The following is a 25,000-nucleotide window of genomic DNA, read 5'->3' as shown; positions in this document are numbered from 1 at the left end:
GCTAGACAGATAATGTATATAGATACATAGATAGGTAGACAGAGAGAGAGAGAGAGAGAGAGAGAGAGAGAGAGAGAGAGAGAGAGATTCGTTGTACAGTTCAAGAGTTATGGTAACAAAGAAAAGAAACAAAAATCAACATTAATATCGGGGAAAAATAGAAGCGTGCATGTACAGGAAGGGTAAGGTAAGAGATTACAGAGAAAGATTACGGGAACACTGTTCACGAAATGGATACACACGGAAAGCGTAAAATGGAAATTCTAATCACAGACAAAATATGAAAAGTACGAAATAAGTACAAAGAACGATTCTCCACCACCCTCCCAAAGAGTTAGAACTGACTTGAGTCAATAAAGTATCTAGGTCTGACAAAGCAACATAAGATTATAACATAAAGTGATTTGAACCAACACTCTTTTTTACTTTCTGGAGTGATGCTGGACACTAAAGGGGTCAGCTGATTTACATTGGGGGAAAACAATCCTAATTCACGGGAAAATGTTGCATAATTTTGTTCTTTGCTTTCAGGCATGTGGAGAGGGAAAGTGATGCTGTTCAGTTGCTGGTTTCTTTTTGAAGCGTGTTCTCACTCCTGTAGAAAGGCAGACAGGCAAACAGACAGGACACACTGACAGACACACTGTACCTTTCACATGTACCCGCATGCGTCCACTCTTCATCTAAGTGAGATTAGACGAGGGCGATGGCCTAGCGTGAATTAATATTCTCTCTCTCTGTATCACTCACACACACACACACACACACACACACACACACACACACACACACACACACACACACACACACACACGTACTTTAATAAAAGAAAGACGTAGTTCAGAGTTTAGGTCCTTGTCGCGATATATTTGTTTGTTCATTCATTCGTTTATTTATTCATTCATTTATTCACTCATTTATTTTTTCATCATAATCATCAAAATCATTATTATTTTATCATTACCATTATTATTATGTTGTTATTTGTGTGTATCTCTTTCAGTTCTTAATGTTAGGATGCTCGTGTGTTCCTTTCGGTAATCCCATTTAGTTTGGTCAGATCGGATCCTTCTCTTACAATTACTGTCTAAAAAAAGAACTACAAAACAACAACAACAACATTCGTTTACTCCGTATTCGTCTGATTTGCGTAAATTGGAATCATTATCGATTTGCTTATTCATTTATGTGGAAAAAAAACAACTGAATGACAAACCAATTAATGATAACAAAAGTTGCAACGATTTCAAAACAATGCTTTCAACGTATACCTGTCAATACTGTGAGTGGAGTAGTATTAGGACCAGAAATAGTAGTACTAGGAGCAGTACTGAAGTAGCAGCAGCAGCAGCAGTAGTAGTAGTAGTAGTAGCAACCACCGGAAGTAGTTATAGTAGTGGTAATGTGACTCTGAAAGTGTTCCCGCTTTTCAGAATATCAGGGAAATAATTTACGAAGCATCTTCATTTTATGTTCTTTAAACAGTGAACAATTATTAATGAACCACAGAAAATAACATGGCGTGTGACGAACGCTAGAAATGTGGTCTGTTTTTTGTGCCATAATCCAGTCGGTTTCTTGAGCGAACAATGGATTAATGCACAACGGACTAATGCGGCTTATCACCACGATTCCACCATCACAGAATTCTGCCATTTCGCCACTCTATCACCATCTTCTTCTTTCTCTTGTTAGAACTGATTTTGTGTGTGTGTGTGTGTGTGTGTGTGTGTGTGTGTGTGTGTGTGTGTGTGTGTGTGTGTGTGTGCGTGCGTGCGTGCGTGCGTGCGTGCGTGCGTGAGCGCGCGCGCGCGTGTGTGTGTTTGTGTGTGTTTTCGGTTCGAGGGACAAGTTTATCATCCCTAAACTATTCTGGAACAGAGACGCATATTCAGCATAGCAAGCGATTAAAAAAAGAAAAGAAAAAAACCCTCCATTAAAAAAAATAATAATGATAATAATAAAAGTATTTATCAGTGTTCGCGCGACTATTGCCAATATTACTTTTTAAAAATTAATAAGAATAACAACAAAATAACAATAATGATAATAATGATGATGATAATGATAATAATAATAATAATAATAATAATAACGATGATGATGATAATAATAGTAATAATGATAATACAACTAATAACGTTGAAATTGATGACGATGACAGAAATAAACACAACAGACTCCAAAACTCAAAATCAAGTCTGGTATGTCTCGCAACGCTGCAGCGACGGAGTTTTTTTGGGGGAAAACACACACACACACACACACACACACACACACACACACACACACACACACACACACACACACACACACAGAAAAAAAAAAAAAACCCACAAAAAAAACCCCATAAGATCGACGCATAATAAAACAAACCGAATACTGGATATAAGAAAAAAAAAATGTTAAGTAGAGTAATGGGTGGCGCTGTAGTGTAGCGACGCGCTCTCCCTGGGGAGAGCAGCCCGAATTTCACACAGAGAAATCTGTTGATAAAATGAAATACAAATACAAATACTTATTCACCAGATAACGCATACAAAAGCAAATTAGCAATGTCGCGGAGACCGGTAAGTTCATCAAACAAGACTTTGTAAAAAAAAAAAAAGACAAAAAAAGACAACAACAAAAAAAAAGACAAGACATGCACCATTTTGAAACAATCCCCCAAAAGCGCTCAGTCCAAAGCAAACAGGACTGCAGCGAGCTGAGTGGACAGTACGCTTTCGGTGGTAAAGGTAGTATTGCTGCTAGGAAAACGCACAATGACTGCTCTTCTTATTGCAGACGGGTTTGATCCGTAAGAATAACTGGGTCAATATGTTTTTTTATCGATGGAATAATCGCGTGGCAACGAAAGTTTTCTAATTTACGAAACGTATTAGAGTTCTCTTTTGCTTTTTTCCGTATCCAGTCGATTTTAACTCAGGGGTGGGCGCTGGGTCTTTTGCATGAAACAGCAGACCAAATTCCGCATGTAATATTTGTAGGAGTAAAGGAACCCCCCCGCCCCCCCCCCCCACACACACACTATATATATATATATGTATGTATGTATGTATGAATGTATGTATGGCTTGAAATATAAATACCAATGGAATAAACAAGCATTCAAAACGACGCAAACAACTTACGCACATACGCTGTTGGGATTTAGAATAATATCAAGTTGCATTTTAATGATCTTCGCTACCATAAACATTGTTTAAGAATCAGTCAGAAAGTACTCCAGTCGGATTCTCTAACGACAGTGCTCCTTGTACAAAAACTGGAATCAAGTGTTTGTGGGTACAAATCAATGCTGTGCCATAATAACTAAGTTGGGTTTTTTTGTTGAAAATATTCAATGTGGAAATCTGCAAATTTCTGTTATTTTAGATCAATATAGTTGGTCTTGGTGAACAGAAACTACGTTCATGGAATGTTCACATGTCATAATTATTTTTCTTTGAACTGAGTAACACTTCGGGATTTAGAACCATAAAGAACAAATGTAAAGATAAAAAAAAACCCCAAAAATTCGGAACAACGAATATGTTAAATCACAATAAACAGATGACATCATTTAGCGGTATGTTACAAGAACATTTGAAAATGTCAAACCAGATGTAACTAAGGGATTTTTAGACGTTCTTTATACACGGGTAATTTTTGGTATGTAGTCTTGTGTTTAAGTGCGCATGCAACACGAGGTGTATTTTTCTTTCTTCTCAACACTATACAGGGGTTGAAATACAGGAAATAATGTGATCACAGGAGTGTCGGAAAACTTTCGTGGAACTGTCGGTTTTGTTATCGATGAGAAATCACATTTCCACAAATTAATACAGTACGATAACAGAAGAAATCCCATCTTTGTTTTTTTTTTCTTTCTGAAAATGCACAAAATAAAAATACAGTAAATTAGTAGTGAATGAAACAAAAGCAACATAGTAAACTTTGATATAGCGACAGAAACACAAAAGACAGTGATGTTGGTGTGCCTTGGATCAAGCAGACAAAGGAAAAAACGATGAAGATCCACGTGTTAGTTACCAGTTAATGTTTTTTGTACATAACGCTGCTGCTGCTTTTTCAAATTCCTTGTGGACGTTGCAGGGAAAGAGTGTATGTGCATAAAGCCTATGAACAATGTATCGCCCAGGGTCCTCCTCTTCTCTTCCTACACGGAATCCGGCGTCTCGGGATCTCTCTTTATGAGCCCAGCTCCGATGTAATCCAACGCACGTTTGTTCTCCTCGCCTTCCTTGCTGTTGCTGTCCTTCTTGATGAGCCCGGACCCGACATAGTCCAGCCCTCTCTTGGCCGAGCCCAGCCTCTCTTCATCCAGCACGCTGACGACGTCCTCGGGTTTCTCGTCCTCGTCTTTCTTGATCAGCCCGCTGCCCAGGTAATCCAGCTGCTTTTTGTCCAGGTCGATGTCCATGTCCTTTTTCTTCTTCTTGATCAGACCGGCTCCGACGTGGTCGATGCTTTTCTTTTTGATGAGCCCCGCCCCCAGCCGATCTAACCCCCTCTTGATGAGTCCAACCCCGACCGTGTCCAGGCCCCGCTTGACCAGTCCGGACCCCAAGTGGTCCAGTCCCCTTTTGATCAGCCCCATCCCGATGGTGTCCAAGCGTTTGTCCTCGGGGTCTTTCTGGGTCAGTCCCGCCCCAATCTGCTCGATGCCTTTCTTGATAAGCCCCATCCCTACGACGTCCAGACCCCGTTTGATCAACCCGGAACCCAGCCTGTCCAGACCTCGCTTGATCAGCCCCACGTCGCTGTTGCCCGACTCGAGCCCTTTCTTGATCAGGCCCATGCCTATGCTGTCCAGGGACTTCTTGGCGAGGTCGTCCTTTTCCAGCGTATGGAGGCCCTGTCTGATCATGTCCATCGCTTCTTCGTAGTCTTCGCGCTTGATCAGCCCAGCACCGATTGGGTCAAAGGGCTTTTTTACCAACCCTGCGCCAATTTGGTCGAAAGGCTTTTTCACCAACCCTGCGCCAATTTGGTCGAAAGGCTTTTTCACTAGTCCAGCACCGATTTGGTCAAAAGGCTTTTTAACCAGTCCTGCCCCAATTTGGTCGAAAGGCTTTTTTACCAGTCCAGCACCGATTTGGTCAAAAGGCTTTTTAACCAGTCCTGCCCCAATTTGGTCGAATGGTTTTTTCACCAGCCCTGCCCCAATTTGGTCAAAAGGCTTTTTCACCAGTCCAGCACCGATTTGGTCAAAAGGCTTTTTCACCAGTCCTGCGCCAATTTGGTCGAAAGGCTTTTTCACCAGCCCTGCCCCAATTTGGTCAAAAGGCTTTTTCACCAGCCCTGCCCCAATTTGGTCAAAAGGCTTTTTCACCAGCCCTGCCCCAATTTGGTCAAAAGGCTTTTTCACCAGTCCTGCGCCAATTTGGTCGAAAGGCTTTTTCACCAGTCCAGCACCGATTTGGTCAAAGGGTTTTTTCACCAGTCCTGCGCCAATTTGGTCGAAAGGCTTCTTTACCAGTCCTGCTCCAATCTGATCTATGGGACGTTTCACTAGTCCTGCACCAATCTGATCAAAAGGACGCTTTACCAGACCGGCACCGATTCGGTCAAAAGGCTTTTTCACCAGCCCTGCCCCAATTTGATCAAAAGGCTTTTTCACCAATCCTGCACCTATTTGATCAAAGGGCTTTTTCACTAGTCCTGCGCCAATCTGGTCGAAAGGCTTTTTCACAAGTCCTGCACCAATTCGATCGAAGGGCTTTTTCACTAAACCTGCGCCGATTTGATCAAAAGGCTTTTTCACGAGTCCTGCGCCAATTTGGTCAAAAGGCTTTTTCACCAGTCCTGCGCTGATTTGGTCAAAAGGCTTTTTCACCAGTCCTGCACCAATTTGGTCAAAAGGCTTCTTCACCAGTCCTGCGCTGATTTGATCAAAAGGCTTTTTCACGAGTCCTGCGCCGATTTGGTCGAAAGATTTTTTCACTAGTCCTGCGCCGATTCGGTCGAAGGACTTTTTCACCAGTCCTGCACCAATTTGGTCAAAGGGTTTTTTCACCAGTCCTGCACCAATTTGGTCAAATGGCTTTTTTACAAGACCTGCGCCGATGTGATCAATGGGTCGTTTCACGAGTCCGGCGCCAATTTGATCAAACGGTTTTTTGACTAGTCCTGCGCCAACTCGGTCGAATGGCTTTTTGACAAGTCCTGCGCCAATTCGATCAAAAGGTCGTTTCACCAGTCCTGCGCCAATTCGATCAAAAGGTCGTTTCACCAGTCCTGCGCCAATTTGATCAAAGGGCTTTTTTACGAGTCCTGCGCCAATTTGATCAAAGGGTCGTTTAACCAGTCCTGCGCCAATTTGATCAAAGGGTCGTTTAACCAGTCCTGCGCCAATTCGATCAAAAGGCTTTTTTACAAGTCCTGCACCAATTTGATCAAAGGGTCGTTTAACCAGTCCGGCGCCAATTTGATCAAAAGGTCGTTTCACAAGTCCTGCGCCAATTCGATCAAAAGGTCGTTTAACCAGTCCTGCGCCAATTTGATCAAATGGCTTTTTTACAAGTCCTGCGCCAATTTGATCAAAGGGTCGTTTAACCAGTCCTGTGCCAATTTGATCAAAAGGCTTTTTGACAAGTCCTGCGCCAATTTGATCAAAGGGCCGTTTAACCAGTCCTGCGCCAATTTGATCAAAGGGTCGTTTAACCAGTCCAGCGCCAATTTGATCAAAGGGTCGTTTAACCAGTCCTGAGCCAATTTGATCAAAGGGTCGTTTAACCAGTCCTGCGCCAATTTGATCAAAGGGTCGTTTAACCAGTCCTGCGCCGATTCGGTCGAATGGCCTTTTCACCAGTCCTGCTCCGATGTGATCAATCGGTCGTTTAACCAGCCCTGCGCCGATCTGATCGAAAGGCTTTTTGACGAGTCCAGCGCCGATGTGATCGATGGGCCGTTTGACCAGGCCGGCCCCTACGTAGTCCAGCGGTCGCTTGACGAGTCCCGGCCCGACATGGTCGATGGACCGCTTGATCAAGCCAGCTCCGATCCTGTCGATGCCTCTCCGGACCAGCCTGGACCCCACCATGTCTAGAGGCCGTTTGATCAGCCCCATCCCCACGTGGTCCAGCTGCCGCTTGCCCACATGAACGTACTCGTCAGGGTCTGCCTCATCCCCCGAGACGTCGAAGAAGCTCCGGAAGGCTGCGGAGGACCTCTTGTTGTAAGGCTCGTCTTCGAGGTCGTCGAAATCTGCCACGTAGTTGGCGCCGCCATCATCGTCTTCGTCGTCGTCGATGTCTTGGGAGCGTCGGATGGCGGCGACTTGGTTGCTGCGGTGATCGGCGTCGTCGGCGTTGGAGGAGAGCCAGTTGTAGGGGGCTCCCCAGAAAAAGCGCGAGGGAGGGGCCAGCCAGGGACTGGGGCCATGGGCCGGGAGGGTCTGGATCGGCCTGAGGACACACACACACAGAACAACATTGTAAGGGTCAACATCAGCGTCAAAAGTCGCCCTTTTTTTCGTTTTTGTTTTTTGATATCATTACTTTTTTTTTTTTTACTTTTTTTTTTTTAGGCCTTTGACCCTTACAGAAGTTCTCAAATGCATACTATTAATGAGCACATATATTTATGAGTGTTTATCTCTCTCTCTCTCTCTCTCTTACATTAACGAATATTCTTTGTACACAGACTTACCATTATCTCAAAATTACGTCCCAACACGCGCGCGTATCTCTCTGTCTCTGTTTCTGTCTGCCTTTCTGTCCCCTCTTATTTCCTAGATATCTTTTTTTCCGTTTTGTATCTACTTCAGTCTATCTTTATACAGTGCTCTCACTCTCTCTCTCCCCCCCCCCTCTTTGTTCCACTCTGTCTCTCTCTCTGTTCCACTCTCTCTCTCTGTTCCACTCTCTCTCTCTCTCTCTTTCACCCCCTTCTCTCTCTCTCTCTCTGCTCCACTCTCTCTGTCTTTCTGTTCCACTCTCTCTCTGCTACACACACACTCTCTCTCTCTCTCTCTCTTTGTTCCACTCTCTCTCTGTGATCCACTCTCTCTGTGCTCCACTCTCTGTCTTTCTGCTCCACTCTCTCTTTCTGTTCCACTCTCTCTCTCTGCTCCACTCTCTCTCTTTCTGCTCCACTCTCTCTCTTTCTGCTCCACTCTCTCTGCTCCACTCTCTCTGTGCTCCACTCTCTCTGTGCTCCACTCTCTCTTTCTGTTCCACTCTCTCTGCTCCACTCTCTCTGTGCTCCACTCTCTCTCTTTCTGTTCCACTCTCTCTCTGCTCCACTCTCTCTCTGCTCCACTCTCTCTCTTTCTGCTCCACTCTCTCTCTTTCTGTTCCACTCTCTCTGCTCCACTCTCTCTGTGCTCCACTCTCTCTCTCTGCTCCACTCTCTCTGTGCTCCACTCTCTCTCTGCTCCACTCTCTCTCTGCTCCACTCTCTCTCTTTCTGTTCCACTCTCTCTGTGCTCCACTCTCTCTCTTTCTGTTCCACTCTCTCTCTCTGCTCCACTCTCTCTCTGCTCCACTCTCTCTCTCTTTCTGCTCCACTCTCTCTCTTTCTGTTCCACTCTCTCTGCTCCACTCTCTCTGTGCTCCACTCTCTCTCTGTGCTCCACTCTCTCTGTGCTCCACTCTCTCTGTGCTCCACTCTCTCTTTCTGCTCCACTCTCTCTCTGCTCCACTCTCTCTCTGCTCCACTCTCTCTTTCTGCTCCACTCTCTCAGTGCTCCACTCTCTCTGTGCTCCACTCTCTCTGCTCCACTCTCTCTCTTTCTGCTCCACTCTCTCTCTCTGCTCCACTCTCTCTGCTCCACTCTCTCTCTCTCTGCTCCACCCTCTCTTTCTGTTCCACTCTGTCTCTGCTCCACTCTCTCTCTTTCTGTTCCACTCTCTCTCTGCTCCACTCTCTCTTTCTGTTCCACTCTCTCTCTTTCTGCTCCACTCTCTCTGCTCCACTCTCTCTCTCTCTGCTCCACCCTCTCTTTCTGTTCCACTCTGTCTCTGCTCCACTCTCTCTCTTTCTGTTCCACTCTCTCTCTTTCTGTTCCACTCTCTCTCTGCTCCACTCTCTCTCTTTCTGTTCCACTCTCTCTCTGCTCCACTCTCTCTTTCTGTTCCACTCTCTCTCTCTGCTCCACTCTCTCTCTTTCTGTTCCACTCTCTTTCTGTTCCACTCTCTCTGCTCCACTCTCTCTCTTTCTGTTCCACTCTCTCTCTCTGCTCCACTCTCTCTCTTTCTGCTCCACTCTCTCTCTTTCTGTTCCACTCTCTCTGCTCCACTCTCTCTGTGCTCCACTCTCTCTCTCTGCTCCACTCTCTCTGTGCCCCACTCTCTCTGTGCTCCACTCTCTCTCTGCTCCACTCTCTCTCTTTCTGCTCCACTCTCTCTGTGCTCCACTCTATCTCTTTCTGTTCCACTCTCTCTCTCTGCTCCACTCTCTCTCTGCTCCACTCTCTCTCTTTCTGCTCCACTCTCTCTCTGCTCCACTCTCTCTCTTTCTGCTCCACTCTCTCTCTTTCTGTTCCACTCTCTCTGCTCCACTCTCTCTGTGCTCCACTCTCTCTCTCTGCTCCACTCTCTCTGTGCTCCACTCTCTCTTTCTGCTCCACTCTCTCTCTGCTCCACTCTCTCTCTGCTCCACTCTCTCTCTTTCTGCTCCACTCTCTCTCTGCTCCACTCTCTCTCTCTGCTCCACTCTCTCTCTCTGCTCCACTCTCTCTCTTTCTGCTCCACTCTCTCTGTGCTCCACTCTCTCTCTCTGCTCCACTCTCTCTCTCTCTGCTCCACTCTCTCTGCTCCACTCTCTCTCTCTCTGCTCCACCCTCTCTTTCTGTTCCACTCTCTCTCTGCTCCACTCTCTCTCTTTCTGTTCCACTCTCTCTTTCTGTTCCACTCTCTCTCTGCTCCACTCTTTCTGTTCCACTCTCTCTCTTTCTGCTCCACTCTCTCTCTTTCTGCTCCACTCTCTCTCTCTGCTCCACTCTCTCTCTGCTCCACTCTCTCTCTGCTCCACTCTCTCTCTTTCTGTTCCACTCTCTCTCTTTCTGCTCCACTCTCTCTCTCTCTGCTCCACTCTCTCTTTCTGTTCCACTCTCTCTCTGCTCCACTCTCTCTGTGCTCCACTCTCTCTCTTTCTGTTCCACTCTCTCTCTTTCTGCTCCACTCTCTCTCTTTCTGTTCCACTCTCTCTCTGCTCCACTCTCTCTGTGCTCCACTCTCTCTGCTCCACTCTCTTTCTGTTCCACTCTCTCTCTTTCTGCTCCACTCTCTCTCTGCTCCACTCTCTCTGTGCTCCACTCTCTCTTTCTGTTCCACTCTCTCTGCTCCACTCTCTCTGTGCTCCACTCTCTCTCTTTCTGTTCCACTCTCTCTGTGCTCCACTCTCTCTTTCTGTTCCACTCTCTCTCTGCTCCACTCTCTCTTTCTGTTCCACTCTCTCTCTCTGCTCCACTCTCTCTCTTTCTGTTCCACTCTCTCTCTCTCTCTGCTCACCTCTCTCTCTCACTCTCTTTCACCCCCTTCTCTCTCTGTGTGTTCCATTCTCTCTCTTTAAATCCCTTCTCTATCTCTCTATTCCACCTTCTCTCTCTCTCTCTCTCTTTCACCATCCCTTCTCTCTCTCTCTCTCTCCTACTCTCTCTCTCTTCCCCTCTCTCTATCATGCTCTCCCCCTTCTCTCTCTCCCCCCTCTCTTTTCGTCTCTTAGTATTTCTCCTTCTCCGTCTCATCCCTCCTTCTTTTTCGTATCCTTCCTTCCCCACCTCTTCTTCCTTTCATGGATTTTCTTCTTTTTTTCTTCACGTCATCCGTCTCCTCCTCGTTTTCCTCACTTCTGACGGTGCAGACTCTAATGGCTACCTGTCGCGCAACAGTACAACCCTCTGTCCGAGGAATGTGATGGCGTGTTCGTCAGTCAATAAGTAAGTCAACGACCTATGGGAGTTGTATTTCTATTTGTATTTGTATGTCTTTTTGTCACAACAGATTTCTCTGTGTGAAATTCGGGTTGCTCTCCCCAGGGAGAGCGCGTCGCTACACTACAGCGCCAACCATTTTTTTTGGGTATTTTTTCCTGCGTGCAGTTTTATTTGTTTTTCATATCGTGAACGCATACACGCACACACAAACAGACCGCCAGACAAACACACACTCGCACACACAAGCACACACACACATCTATATATATATACGACTATCTATTTATTCATTTTTTTTTTTTAGATAGACATCAACAAACGCGAGTGCGTGTGTGTATGTGTGTACGTGTGTGAGTGTGCGCGCGCGCACGTGTGTGTGTGTGTGTGTGTGTGTGTGTGTGTGTGACACAATCAAACTTGACAGTACATCCATTCCTCTTCCCAGTTCAGTCAGAAACCTCGGCGTTGTCCTTGACAATACACTGTCCATGCAAACATTTATCAGTCAGGCATGTCAATCCTGTTACTGTCAATTGCGGCGCATCAGATTCCCAGATTCAAACACTCGACTGTTGGCCGCCGTTCTTTCTCTGTCTCTGGACCTTGCAATCGGAATGAACTTCATCTTTCGCTTCGTCAGGTCTCCACACTCAGCTCTTTCAAGTCTGGCCTTAAAACCCACCTCTTTCCATGATAGCCTCCCTGCCCTACCTCTCCCTTGTCTTCAGTTTCTCCAGTTTTAGAGTTATGCATGCGTGTGAATGACTGGTGCGAAAGCGCTTTGATTTGTCTCTGCACAAGATTCAGCGCTATATAAATATTATTATTATTATTACGCGTGTGTGTGTGTGTGTGTGTGTGTGTGTGTGGGCGCGCGCGCATTGTGTGTGTGTGTGTGTGTGTGTGTGTGTGTGTGTGTGCGCGCGCGCGAGGGCATGCTTATTTCATTTCGTTATGTAAAGTCCGCTGGCCGCACAACGTGCATGTGTGCACGTGCAGACGAAGATTCATGGACGTCTCTCCGTCTTTTCTGGTGCATCTTCTGGTCCAAATTAACTATAATAACTTTTCTCGGCAAATGCCCCTGGGCTTCCCCAAAACCATTTCAACCCATCTTGCCCAGTACACACACACACACACACACACACATGCACACACACACACACACACACACACACACACACACTCCTTATTTCTGTACGTCAACCAAGCCTCTTTCTTCAACCATAGTGCTGTTCTCAACCATTAATTATTACTCCCTTCTTTTAACCACGCCTAGGTAATTGGCTTCAGTACCAGCCACTTCCATTCCAAGCGCCCCCCCCCCCCCCCCCCCCCCCCCCCCCCAAAAAAAGAAAAAAAAAAGGAAAAAAAAAAAAAAGATGCTCCACTCCTAATCCTCACCTAACCCCTTGTAGGGTTTTGTCTGTCGTGATTTATTCTAAGCCTCAGTACAGTTCCACCCCCCACCCCCACCCCCCAATCCCCTCCCCACACCCCGTCCCTCCATCCAAACCCCCGTCAGCCCAACCTCCCTCCCCACACCCCGTCCCTCCATCCAAACCCCCGTCAGCCCAACCTCCCTCCCCACACCCCGTCCCTCCATCCAAACCCCCGTCAGCTCAACCTCCCTCCCCACACCCCGTCCCTCCATCCAAAGCCCCCGTCAGCTCAACCTCCCTCCCCACACCCCGTCCCTCCATCCAAAGCCCTCGTCAGCCCAACCTCCCTCCCCACACCCCGTCCCTCCATCCAAAGCCCCCGTCAGCTCAACCTCCCTCCCCACACCCCGTCCCTCCATCCAAAGCCCTCGTCAGCCAAACCTCCCTCCCCACACCCCGTCCCTCCATCCAAAGCCCTCGTCAGCCCAACCTCCCTCCCCACACCCCGTCCCTCCATCCAAAGCCCTCGTCAGCCCAACCTCCCTCCCCACACCCCGTCCCTCCATCCAAAGCCCCCGTCAGCTCAACCTCCCTCCCCACACCCCGTCCCTCCATCCAAAGCCCTCGTCAGCCAAACCTCCCTCCCCACACCCCGTCCCTCCATCCAAAGCCCCCGTCAGCTCAACCTCCCTCCCCACACCCCGTCCCTCCATCCAAAGCCCTCGTCAGCCAAACCTCCCTCCCCACACCCCGTCCCTCCATCCAAAGCCCTCGTCAGCCCAACCTCCCTCCCCACACCCCGTCCCTCCATCCAAACCCCCGTCAGCTCAACCTCCCTCCCCACACCCCGTCCCTCCATCCAAAGCCCTCGTCAGCCAAACCTCCCTCCCCATCCCCTTCTTTCCATCTCCATTAAGATGAAAACAGTCCTGACTTAAGAAAAAGGAAAACAACAACAAAGCAAACAGCAACAACAAAAAAACAAACAAACAAATAAACAAAGTAGTAAGTAAACGGACTATGATCAAAAACGAACAAAAACCAACGCAGCGAACCAACCAACCAACCAACCAACTCAACGACCAACTCAACCAACCAACCAACCGACCGAAGCCGACCAGGCAACTAAGTTCCACGATGACTTGCTAATCAATCAACCGACTGACACACACAGCGCAATCATAACCGGCCAGCCAACCCAATGCCACAGATGGGAAAGACGAAGTAGCAATACTGAAATCATGAACATAAATATTATATCCAAATGCCATCAGTGAAACTTTTCAGTCTGTTCCTTACATAAAAAAAGAAATTCTGACAAACTCTTGCAATATTTCTCTGGTCTGAATAACATTTTGATGTCATTCTTATTGAGTCCTTCAGAATGTTTCCTTATTTTATTTTATTTTTATTTTTTTAGAGGTATCTGTATAATTCACACTAAAATAAGGCGCTGACAACTGAAACAAAGGCTCCCGAAAAGCGTCTTTAGCTTTCCCCGCCATTGTCTTTAAAACGGGACTTCAGGAACATTGCACTGCGAGAGACGCACGCGAAAATGCGCAAAGCCTTCGTGAATGTTTACTTGTCGAATGTATACTTGTCGAATGAAAGAATGGGTAACTAGGGTCATGTAAAACTATAATGTCTTTCGTATAAGAATAAATGACTAAAAAGAACTAAAGGTACAAAGAAAGACAAATCGCTGAACAGGGAGCCTCTGAAAGATTTCCATTAAGCCCAGTATTGAGAGAGAGAGAGAGAGATAGATAGAGAGAGAGAGAGAGAGACAGACAGACAGACGGACAGACAGACGGACAGACAGACAGACACAGAGAGAGGCAGAGAGAGGGGGGAAGGAAGGAGAGAGAGAGGGGGCAGGGAGGGAGGGAGAGACACAGAGAGAGGGAGAGACAGAGAGAGAGGCAGAGAGGGAGACAGAGACACAGGGAGAGAGCGAGAGACAGAGAGAGACATACGGAGAGAGAGGGGGAGAGAGTGATACGGAGAGAGAGAAAGGGAGACGGAGATACAGAGAGAGAGAGAGAGAGAGAGAGAGAGAGAGAGACCAAGACTTCGCCCCTTGTCCCTATATTTCTTCTTCTTCTCCTTCGTCGTTGTCTTCGTCGTCTACTTCTTTAATGAACCCCCTCTGTGAAGTCATTGGAGGTTCGCCGCCCAGAAGAACTGTTCACCAGGTACCTTCAGCTCCATCCGGCTTTGTGTGTCTCTACCTCTGACTGCTTGCAGTGCAGCGTCTGTCACCGCCACTTGTACACACACGCTGATGTCAGTGGTGGAGGAAGGCTTTGGTGAACGTGGCACGTTGAAAGGAACGGGTTAATTCGTCTGTCTGTGTACTGGTCTGATTCTCATGGTATGGACTGTTTTTTAGGGCATTCCCTAGATTCTTCACTTCCTTTTGTTGAACAGTACTTGAGACGAAACAAAACAAAACAAAAAAAACACACACAAAAAAAAGAAACAACAACAACAAAACGCACACACACACACAAAAAGAGGGGGGGTAGGGGGTAGGGGGGGAAAGAGACTCCAAGCAAAGCATTTTTGTGCGAGACGATTTAGGGAGGTGTAAGGGAAGGTGTGTGTGTGTGTGTGTGTGTGTGTAGGGGGCGGGGTTGGGGGCGGGGGGAGGGTCGAAGGGGGTTTGTCAGTCCGTAATTATGTCCTGTGTGTGTGTCTCTCTCTCTCTCGTTCTTTCTCCCTTTCTAGTTCTCTGATTTCTTCTTTCTCTCACACGTCCCCATTCGTACATAAATGCACACGCACACCTACACACACGCGTTCGCTCGCACACTCACAAACAAACAGACACACAACGACACAGACAGACACACATATACACACATAAACACGCGTGCGCGCGTGCGCGTGTTTTAAGCCAATGAAAGTACAAACTGAATCTCCAGTAGGCTTAACGGAAGTGAAATGGTACTGTGATAAACAGACAAGACAGTCACGCAGAGTACAGATCATGTGGAATATGGGATATTTAAATTCATTTCCTAGAGAGAGAGAGAGAGAGACAGAGACAGAGACACAGAGAGAGAGACAGAGACAGAGACAGAGAGACAGAGACAGAGAGACAGACAGAGAGAGAGAGAGAGAGAGAGAGAGAGAGAGAGAGAGAGAGAGATTCATGAAGTTTTTCACACGCTGAATTTCAATTTACATATTTGATCTTCGGAGCACACACACGGAATATCAATTTGATTGTGAAAATACTAGGCTCGTGTATTCACGAACTGATTGTTATTCAGTTGTGCAGAGTACTTATTGAAATTAGATTGTTCAACTTCGTCACGTGACCATGCTCGGTCTGTCTGTCTGTCTGTCTGTGTCTCGCTCTCTACATCTCTCCCATATTCTCTTAAACACACACACACACACACACACACACACACACACACACACACACACACAGGTTCGCGTGCGCAGAGAGAGAAGGAGAGAGACAGACAGACAGAAAGACAGAGACAAAGAGAGACAAAGGGAGAGATGGGGGGTGGGGGGAGAGAGGGGGCTAAGAGAGAGAGAAAGAAAAGACCAGTGATAGGGGGGTGGGAGGTGGAGAGGGACTAATAAAGAGACAATAAAAGACCAGTGATAGGGGGGGTGGGGGGTGGAGGGACTAATAGAGAGACAATAAAAGACCAGTGATAAGGGGGTGGGGGGTGGGGGGTGGAGAGGGACTAATAGAGAGACAATAAAAGACCAGTGATAGGGGGGTGGGGGTGGAGAGGGACTAACAGAGAGACAATAAAAGACCAGTGATAGGGGGGTGGGGGGTGGAGGGACTAATAGAGAGACAATAAAAGACCAGTGATAAGGGGGTGGGGGGTGGGGGGTGGAGAGGGACTAATAGAGAGACAATAAAAGACCAGTGATAGGGGGGTGGGGGTGGAGAGGGACTAACAGAGACAATAAAAGACCAGTGATAGGGGGGTGGGGGGTGGGGGGTGGAGAGGGACTAATAGAGAGACAATAAAAGACCAGTGATAGGGGGGTGGGGGGTGGAGGGACTAATAGAGAGACAATAAAAGACCAGTGATAAGGGGGTGGGAGGTGGGGGGTGGAGAGGGACTAATAGAGAGACAATAAAAGACCAGTGATAGGGGGGTGGGGGGTGGAGGGACTAATAGAGAGACAATAAAAGACCAGTGATAAGGGGGTGGGGGGTGGGGGGTGGAGAGGGACTAATAGAGAGACAATAAAAGACCAGTAATAGGGGGGTGGGGGTGGGGTGGATAGGGACTAATAGAGAGACAATAAAAGACCAGTGATAGGGGGGTGGGGGTGGAGAGGGACTAACAGAGAGACAATAAAAGACCAGTGATAGGGGGTGGGGGTGGAGAGGGACTAATAGAGAGACAATAAAAGACCAGTGATAGGGGGGTGGGGGTGGAGAGGGACTAATAGAGAGACAATAAAAGACCAGTGATAGGGGGGTGGGGGTGGAGAGGGACTAATAGAGAGACAATAAAAGACCAGTGATAGGGGGGTGGGGGGTGGAGAGGGACTAATAGAGAGACAATAAAAGACCAGTGATAGGGGGGTGGGGGTGGAGAGGGACTAATAGAGAGACAATAAAAGACCAGTGATAGGGGGGTGGGGGGTGGGGGGTGGAGTGGGACTAATAAAGAGACAATAAAAGACCAGTGATAGGGGGGTGGGGGGTGGGGGGTGGAGAGGGACTAATAGAGAGACAATAAAAGACCAGTGATAGGGGGGTGGGGGGTGGAGAGGGACTAACAGAGAGACAATAAAAGACCAGTGATAGGGGGGGTGGGGGGTGGAGAGGGACTAACAGAGAGACAATAAAAGACCAGTGATAGGGGGGTGGGGGGTGGGGGTGGAGAGGGACTAATAGAGAGACAATAAAAGACCAGTGATAGGGGGGTGGGGGGTGGAGGGACTAATAGAGAGACAATAAAAGACCAGTGATGGGGGGTGGGGGGTGGAGAGGGACTAATAGAGAGACAATAAAAGACCAGTGATAGGGGGATGGGGGGTGGAGAGGGACTAACAAAGAGACAATAAAAGACCAGTGATAGGGGGGTGGGGGGTGGAGAGGGACTAATAGAGAGACAATAAAAGACCAGTGATAGGGGGGTGGGGGGTGGAGAGGGACTAATAGAGAGACAATAAAAGACCAGTGATAGGGGGGTGGGGGGTGGGGGTGGAGAGGGACTAACAGAGAGACAATAAAAGACCAGTGATAGGGGGGTGGGGGGGTGGAGAGGGACTAACAAAGAGACAATAGAAGACCAGTGATAGGGGGGTGGGGGGTGGAGAGGGACTAACAGAGAGACAATAAAAGACCAGTGATAGGGGGGTGGGGGTGGAGAGGGACTAATAGAGAGACAATAAAAGACCAGTGATAGGGGGGTGGGGGGTGGAGAGGGACTAATAGAGAGACAATAAAAGACCAAACGTTTCTATTGAGACAGGCTGTCTGCCTGTTTCTAAATGGGTGCAATAGGAGTAATACAAAAACAGAGAGAGAGACAGAGAGAGACAGAGAGACAGAGAGAGACAGAGACAGACAGAAAGACAGAGAGTCAGACACAGACAGAAAGAGAAAGAATCAATGGAAAAATACAACAACATTAAACCTTCCCTTCAAACACACATGGGGAATCATACATCATTTCCTTTCAGCACCCCTCGTGATTCTGACACAGCTGATCCTCCATCCCCAGCAGTCCTGTTCCATCATCCCAAACGAACGAAGCCCCTGGGTTGACACTCTCTAAGAGACTAACTCCACACTTGGTTCGACCTTCTTCAGTCTGCTTGGTAGACACAAACAATCAGACAACCACCCTTCAATACAAGCCAAGGACATACCGGTGTACCACACTCACACACACACACACACACACACACACACACACTCACGCACGCACGCACGCACACACACACAAACACACAAAAAGGGGGGGTGGCGGTGGCTGACGTTGAAATCAGAAACAAAGCCCTTGTTCAATGCTACCTGGGAGGGTCAGATTACCAAAACTTCCAGCCAGAATTTCAGGAACTGTCTGGGTCACAACTTTGGAGAGGAGAGATTTGCCGAGACGAGTTTAATCACACACACACACACACAAAACAAAAAACCCTGAGAAATGTAACAGCAAACGAACCCGGGATTCTCAACTTTCCAGTTTCCAACACCACATCACACAGTTCATAATAGCCTTTCTGGTTTTGGCCCCCGATGGTTTTCTACCCATGAAATGCGTCCTTTCGTTCGTCAAGTGCTTGCAATCAAGACGGGAAGAAAGAAGAAAAACTAGATCAAATCAAACTTGAAAGTGTCCATTGACGTTAACACAGCCCAGACAATATCCAGCAAACCACTTCTCTCCACACCAACACACAGCCCAGACAGTATCCAGCAAACCACTTCTCTCCACACCAACACACAGCCCAGACAGTATCCAGCAAACCACTTCTCTCCACACCAACACACAGCCCAGACAGTATCCAGCAAACCACTTCTCTCCACACCAACACACAGCCCAGACAGTATCCAGCAAACCACTTCTCTCCACACCAACACACAGCCCACAGAGTATCCAGCAAACCACTTCTCTCCACACCAACACACAGCACACAGAGTATCCAGCAAACCACTTCTCTCCACACCAACACACAGCCCAGACAGTATCCAGCAAACCACTTCTCTCCACACCAACACACAGCCCAGACAGTATCCAGCAAACCACTTCTCTCCACACCAACACACAGCCCAGACAGTATCCAGCAAACCACTTCTCTCCACACCAACACACAAAGTATCCAGCAAACCACTTCTCTCCACACCAACACACAGCCCAGACAGTATCCAGCAAACCACTTCTCTCCACACCAACACACAAAGTATCCAGCAAACCACTTCTCTCCACACCAACACACAGCCCAGACAGTATCCAGCAAACCACTTCTCTCCACACCAACACACAGAGTATCCAGCAAACCACTTCTCTCCACACCAACACACAGCCCAGACAGTATCCAGCAAACCACTTCTCTCCACACCAACACACAGAGTATCCAGCAAACCACTTCTCTCCACACCAACACACAGCACACAGAGTATCCAGCAAACCACTTCTCTCCACACCAACACACAGAGTATCCAGCAAACCACTTCTCTCCACACCAACACACAGCCCAGACAGTATCCAGCAAACCACTTCTCTCCACACCAACACACAGCCCAGACAGTATCCAGCAAACCACTTCTCTCCACACCAACACACAGCACACAGAGTATCCAGCAAACCACTTCTCTCCACACCAACACACAGCCCACAGAGTATCCAGCAAACCACTTCTCTCCACACCAACACACAGCACACAGAGTATCCAGCAAACCACTTCTCTCCACACCACCACACAGAGTATCCAGCAAACCACTTCTCTCCACACCAACACACAGAGTATCCAGCAAACCACTTCTCTCCACACCAACACACAGAGTATCCAGCAAACCACTTCTCTCCACACCAACACACAGCACACAGAGTATCCAGCAAACCACTTCTCTCCACACCAACACACAGCACACAGAGTATCCAGCAAACCACTTCTCTCCACACCAACACACAGCCCAGACAGTATCCAGCAAACCACTTCTCTCCACACCAACACCCATCTTTTCAACGCCATCACTGTCACGACTAATGTGAATATTTTATACTTCTAAACTGCAGCAAAGCTGTTTAACTGATAGGAAATGAGGACCGAGAAATGCAGCCTGTCTATGTGTTCGTTGTAAAACCAATTACAACTCAGACTGCAGGTCGGCGTTTCTGCTAAGATCGTGGAAGCATTTTTTGTTGAGTCGCTCTCTCCCGTAGAAACTGGGAAGAAGGGTGATATATTATTTAAAAAAAAAAAAAAAAAAAAGAAAAAAAAAAGAAAAAAGAAAGAACTCCCCACCTCCCTCCGCCTCCCCAAACCCCCCTCCCATACCTTTGTTGTTATTTTTTCCTCGTAATTTTGCGCCTATTTCGTACAAACTTTGTTGCCATCCTAAGGAGAGAGAGAGAGAGAGAGAGGGGGGGGGGGAGCATTCTCACTGTGATTTATGAAGGATTATGAATAAGCATCCAGACAATAAACACAAAGTAAGTACCTCATATCAGTAAATGAAACAGCAATGCATAATCGCAGTCTAATAAATGCAAAGATTGTGAACTTTCAATCTGATACAATAAGCAGGCATCCACAACTATGATACTTTTGATCATACGTTAAAGCAGTGCCTAGAACCCAATGATAAAATGACGAGAGTGGAATCATTTCCGCAGTCCACATACTGATTCATTCATAATTTTACCTCACTGATATGTCACACTTAAGAAAAACGTATCTTTCTTCTGTATCTGAAAGCGTATCTTTTAATGAATTGCACGTTCATGGATTTAGAGAGGATCCGATCTCAGTCTGCAACGTGTATGAAGAAAATTTCACGGAGGTATTTCTCGAAATATAATTTTATAGCAAAGACACTTCATTGTGAAACACAACTCGTTTCCAGCGACAAGGTTTTGTGAGCATTGCGTGGTTCGTTACATGTATGTCCTATCTCAGCAAGTAAATAGTAACTAGATGTGCCCGCACTCAAACAGGTGAATGCATTGCATGTGTATTTGATATAACCACAGATTATATCATCACTCTTCTTCGTCAAACAGATTTTTTATTCTGCGATCAAAAATGAATATGTCAAGCTATCTAGTCATCACCTCAAAACTATATTTGAAACTCACCCCTTTCATCTAAGTATTGAGATACTGTGTTCAGTTGCTTCAATACAGAATCTAGGATCAGACTAGTAAGAATCTGATCCGAATCATTCATTGTTCAAAATCAATTTATTCGGATGGGATGATACTGGTGAACAAACAGAATTAGATCATTAGTAAATAACGGAATGTGACAGACATGCAAACGTACCTACCCTTTGCTTTCTAATCACCTTCGCCTACATTTAACATCTTCCGTAATCTACAAATAGAAACTAATTTTCAGTTAAAGAAAACAAAGAGAGACATGAAGAGAACTGAAAAGAGAACAGGAGTTCAGGAAACAGAACTACAGCGAAATCCTGGTTGTGTTTGTGCACCGTAACTGCAATTCCGTTAAATACAAGGTGGCAGAGTAAAGGTGATAATCAGCTCTCTCTCTCTCTCTCTCTCTCCTCTCCCTCCCCCCCCCCTCTCTCTCTCTCATCTTTTTCCTTAACCAAGTCCTGATGACATGGATGATAAGCCGCTAATGTTTCTCTGCCTCAACATGAATTTTCAATGGGAATGTCAGCAGTCAGGTTCTAAAGTTGATCAGTTCAGTCTTGGCATTGCTCACATCACCAACGTACATCCCTACATCCTCTAAACCCTCTTCAGTAGTTCGCCATTTCTCCCACCCCTCCCTCACTCCAGGCGTCGTCTCATTACGTTCCCAGATCGGCATAGGAAACAGGTCTTTTTCGAACGGCAAATGTAACCCTCCCACCCTCTCTCTCTCTCTCTGTCTCTCTCTCTGTCTCTCTCTCTGGCCACAATAACACCATGACGACAGGCAACGTTTGTTTGCCAGAGACAACAACTATTCTCAGGAGCCGTGACCATCAGACTGTTTCAATTATGCACGACCTTTCTACTCCGACAGAGATGGACTCGGCAGCATGGTCCGTCTCTGAAACTCCCAGTGAAAAGGCGAACAGGCAGCAAACCCCAGCTTTAATTGAATCTCGGATTTACGCAGATGCAGTCCTGAGTTCTGCAGCGCGGGATAACAACACGTGCAAGTGTCATCCAACGAGACATCTTCCAGTTGGAATGGTTTCAGTAATGGCCGCGGGGGGTGATGACGATGACGGAGGCCACAAAGGTCAGTCCGAAGTCCACACCGAGGCCCCAGTGTGGGTGATCAACGGAAGTTGTGCTTAGACATATGACGTCAGCACGAGCGGTCTGATTCCCTAACGCAGTGAACATCTTTAGTTCCAGTGTTACAGACATTATGGAACTGGTTTTAGAACAGAATGAATGAAAACATGACCTTCCTCACACGCATACAACCCAGCTAAGAAGCATCCGAGGTACAAATAATAAACCTGCAATGAAGACAGCTAGAAAATAATGAATCGAGAAACATGAACAGTGAAGAGATTACACTGCAAGTGTCGTTGGAAAAGGATATATTCCACAGACTGAACGTTCAAACACTATTTGATATGACAGTATCTGCCTGATTGTGATTTTCCTTGTTTTTAAGGCAAAACAAGTCAGTTGAAACTTACAACATTTACACAGGATGGATGCGAAAGCTGTCTATGTAAGCTGTTTTATTTGTTCTCTTTATTTTCTTTTACCATGTGATAGCAGTTGATTCCTTGACGTTGTGTTTTATTGTGATACAGTCATTTGTAGCCACACCCTAAAAGCGCTGCAAATTGTCCAAATTAAAATTACAACCACGCCCTAAAAGCGCTGTAAATTATACAAATTAAAATTAAAACCACACCCTAAAAGTGCTGCAAATTATCCAAATTAAAATTAAAACCACGCCCTAAAAGCGCTGCAAATTGTCCAAATTAAAATTACAACCACGCCCTAAAAGCGCTGCAAATTGTCCAAATTAAAATTACAAACACACCCTAAAAGCGCTGCAAATTGTCCAAATTAAAATTACAAACACACCCTAAAAGCGCTGCAAATTATCATAATTAAAAGTACAACCACACCCTAAAAGCGCTGCAAATTATCCAAATTAATAGTATAACTCCAACGGACTGAACAAGACAAATCAGAAGCGAAAAGTGCGTTCTGTTACAACAGTGACTGCACACTGTCACCAACTAGAATCATGGTAAAAAAACAACAACAGTGACTGCACACTGTCACCAACTAGAATCATGGTAAAAAACAGTGACTGCACACTGTCACCAACCAGAATCATGGTAAAAACAGTGACTGCACACTGTCACCAACTAGAATCATGGTAAAAAACAGTGACTGCACACTGTCACCAACTAGAATCATGGTAAAAAACAGTGACTGCACACTGTCACCAATCAGAATCATGGTAAAAAAACAACAACAGTGACTGCACACTGTCACCAACTAGAATCATGGTAAAAACAGTGACTGCACACTGTCACCAACTAGAATCATGGTAAAAAACAGTGACTGCACACTGTCACCAACTAGAATCATGGTAAAAAACAGTGACTGCACACTGTCACCAAGCAGAATCATGGTAAAAACAGTGACTGCACACTGTCACCAACTAGAATCATGGTAAAAACAGTGACTGCACACTGTCACCAACCAGAATCATGGTAAAAACAGTGACTGCACACTGTCACCAACTAGAATCATGGTAAAAAAAACAGTGAAAGCTCACTATGCAGTGTAATTTAGATGACGTTTGGTCATGACCAACCCTTGACGAACTGATTAAATTCTGCTATCTTGATACGAACTGATACGTCTCAGTTATTTCTTTTTGTGTGTATCTCCTGATCTAATCTCCGCCCACAAGCCGTTCATCCCTTAATCCCAAACACACAGCCACACCTAGGCGGAGATAACCGCAGTCCCAGCCACAGCAGTCCACAATGTTTAATGAAGTCAGTATGAGGTCACGCGGCTGCATTTGTCTACAGTTTCAATAGACAGGGTCGTAATCTGCTCAGCGCTGAAACCTTGGCCTGTCTTGTTGCTTGGCAATTTAAAAAAAAATATATCATTATTTTTTGGCGTGTGTGACTAGTCTCTTTTCTGTGTCGAAAGTTTGGGCGTTGGCTTAAGGCAGGATTGTAAAAAAAAACAACCCCCCCCCAAAAAAAAACACAGGCATACGATTGGCGCTGGGGATTGACTGAAGTTGCTTAAAATGAAATCACTCCTGGATTTGAAGCAATTGTGTATTTCCAGGCGAAAGTAAACACGTAAATCAGGTAATGACAGGTAAAACAAAGGACTCTCTCTCCATCTACGGAGATTTTAATTAACAGACCCTCTAATGTTTTTTCCTCTCAAAGCTTCAAAGCCCTCTTTTCAATTTTTGTTGCGATTCATAAGAAATCCGCAACGAAGCTTTTTTCTTTTCTTTTTCTTTAAAACGACAGGAGATGTTTTTTACCTGTACTTGTTTCCCTCCGTTGCTCTGTTATTCAACCACACACACACACACACACACACACACCACATCCTCACCCCACACTCCTTATATTTACCCAACACACACAAACACACATCTCATACCCCCTCTCCCTTCTCTGCATCATTTCTCAACCTTACCATCATCAACTATTTTTAACGACATGAAATAACCCTCCCCCCCCACACACCCAGCCTGACCCCCCTCAGCGCCCCCTCCCTCCCCTGCTAACTCCTTGTCTACGAGTGACTAATTGGGATCATTATCGCCCGCCATTCTCCTGAAGATGCTTAACTTCATAATCCTTATCTTGATCAATATAATCCCCTTGTCTTGATTTATACTTATCCTCCGTACATTTGCAGAAAGAAATGCCCTTTATATATATTTTTTTTCTTTTCTGCTCCGATCGAATTGCCACGAACTAGGTCAGAATATTTCGAAACTCGTCTCTTTAATGGGGAAGAGCGGAGCGAAAAACCAATCATGAATGAACCAACAAGCAAAGTGTGATGCAAGAAAGAGAGA

The 25,000-nt window shown here is 46.2% G+C and overlaps 1 protein-coding gene across 1 annotated transcript in view; it reads right to left on the bottom strand.

Annotated features, from left to right (window-relative positions):
- Nucleotides 1-3,144: 3,144 nt before the first annotated feature.
- The window catches only part of LOC143288941 (uncharacterized), a 285,464-nt gene continuing 263,608 nt past the window's right edge, over nt 3,145-25,000 (bottom strand). The window contains exon 3 of the mRNA XM_076597624.1: nt 3,145-7,412. Coding sequence (XP_076453739.1) covers nt 4,163-7,412 — 3,250 coding nt within the window. The 3' untranslated portion in view covers nt 3,145-4,162. The remainder of the gene's footprint in view (nt 7,413-25,000) is intronic.

The sequence above is a fragment of the Babylonia areolata genome, chromosome 13 (genome assembly GCF_041734735.1).
Source record: "Babylonia areolata isolate BAREFJ2019XMU chromosome 13, ASM4173473v1, whole genome shotgun sequence".
NCBI lineage: Eukaryota > Metazoa > Mollusca > Gastropoda > Neogastropoda > Buccinidae > Babylonia > Babylonia areolata.
Note: the sequence above shows the minus strand (reverse complement) of the source record. Positions and strands in the feature narration are given on the sequence as shown.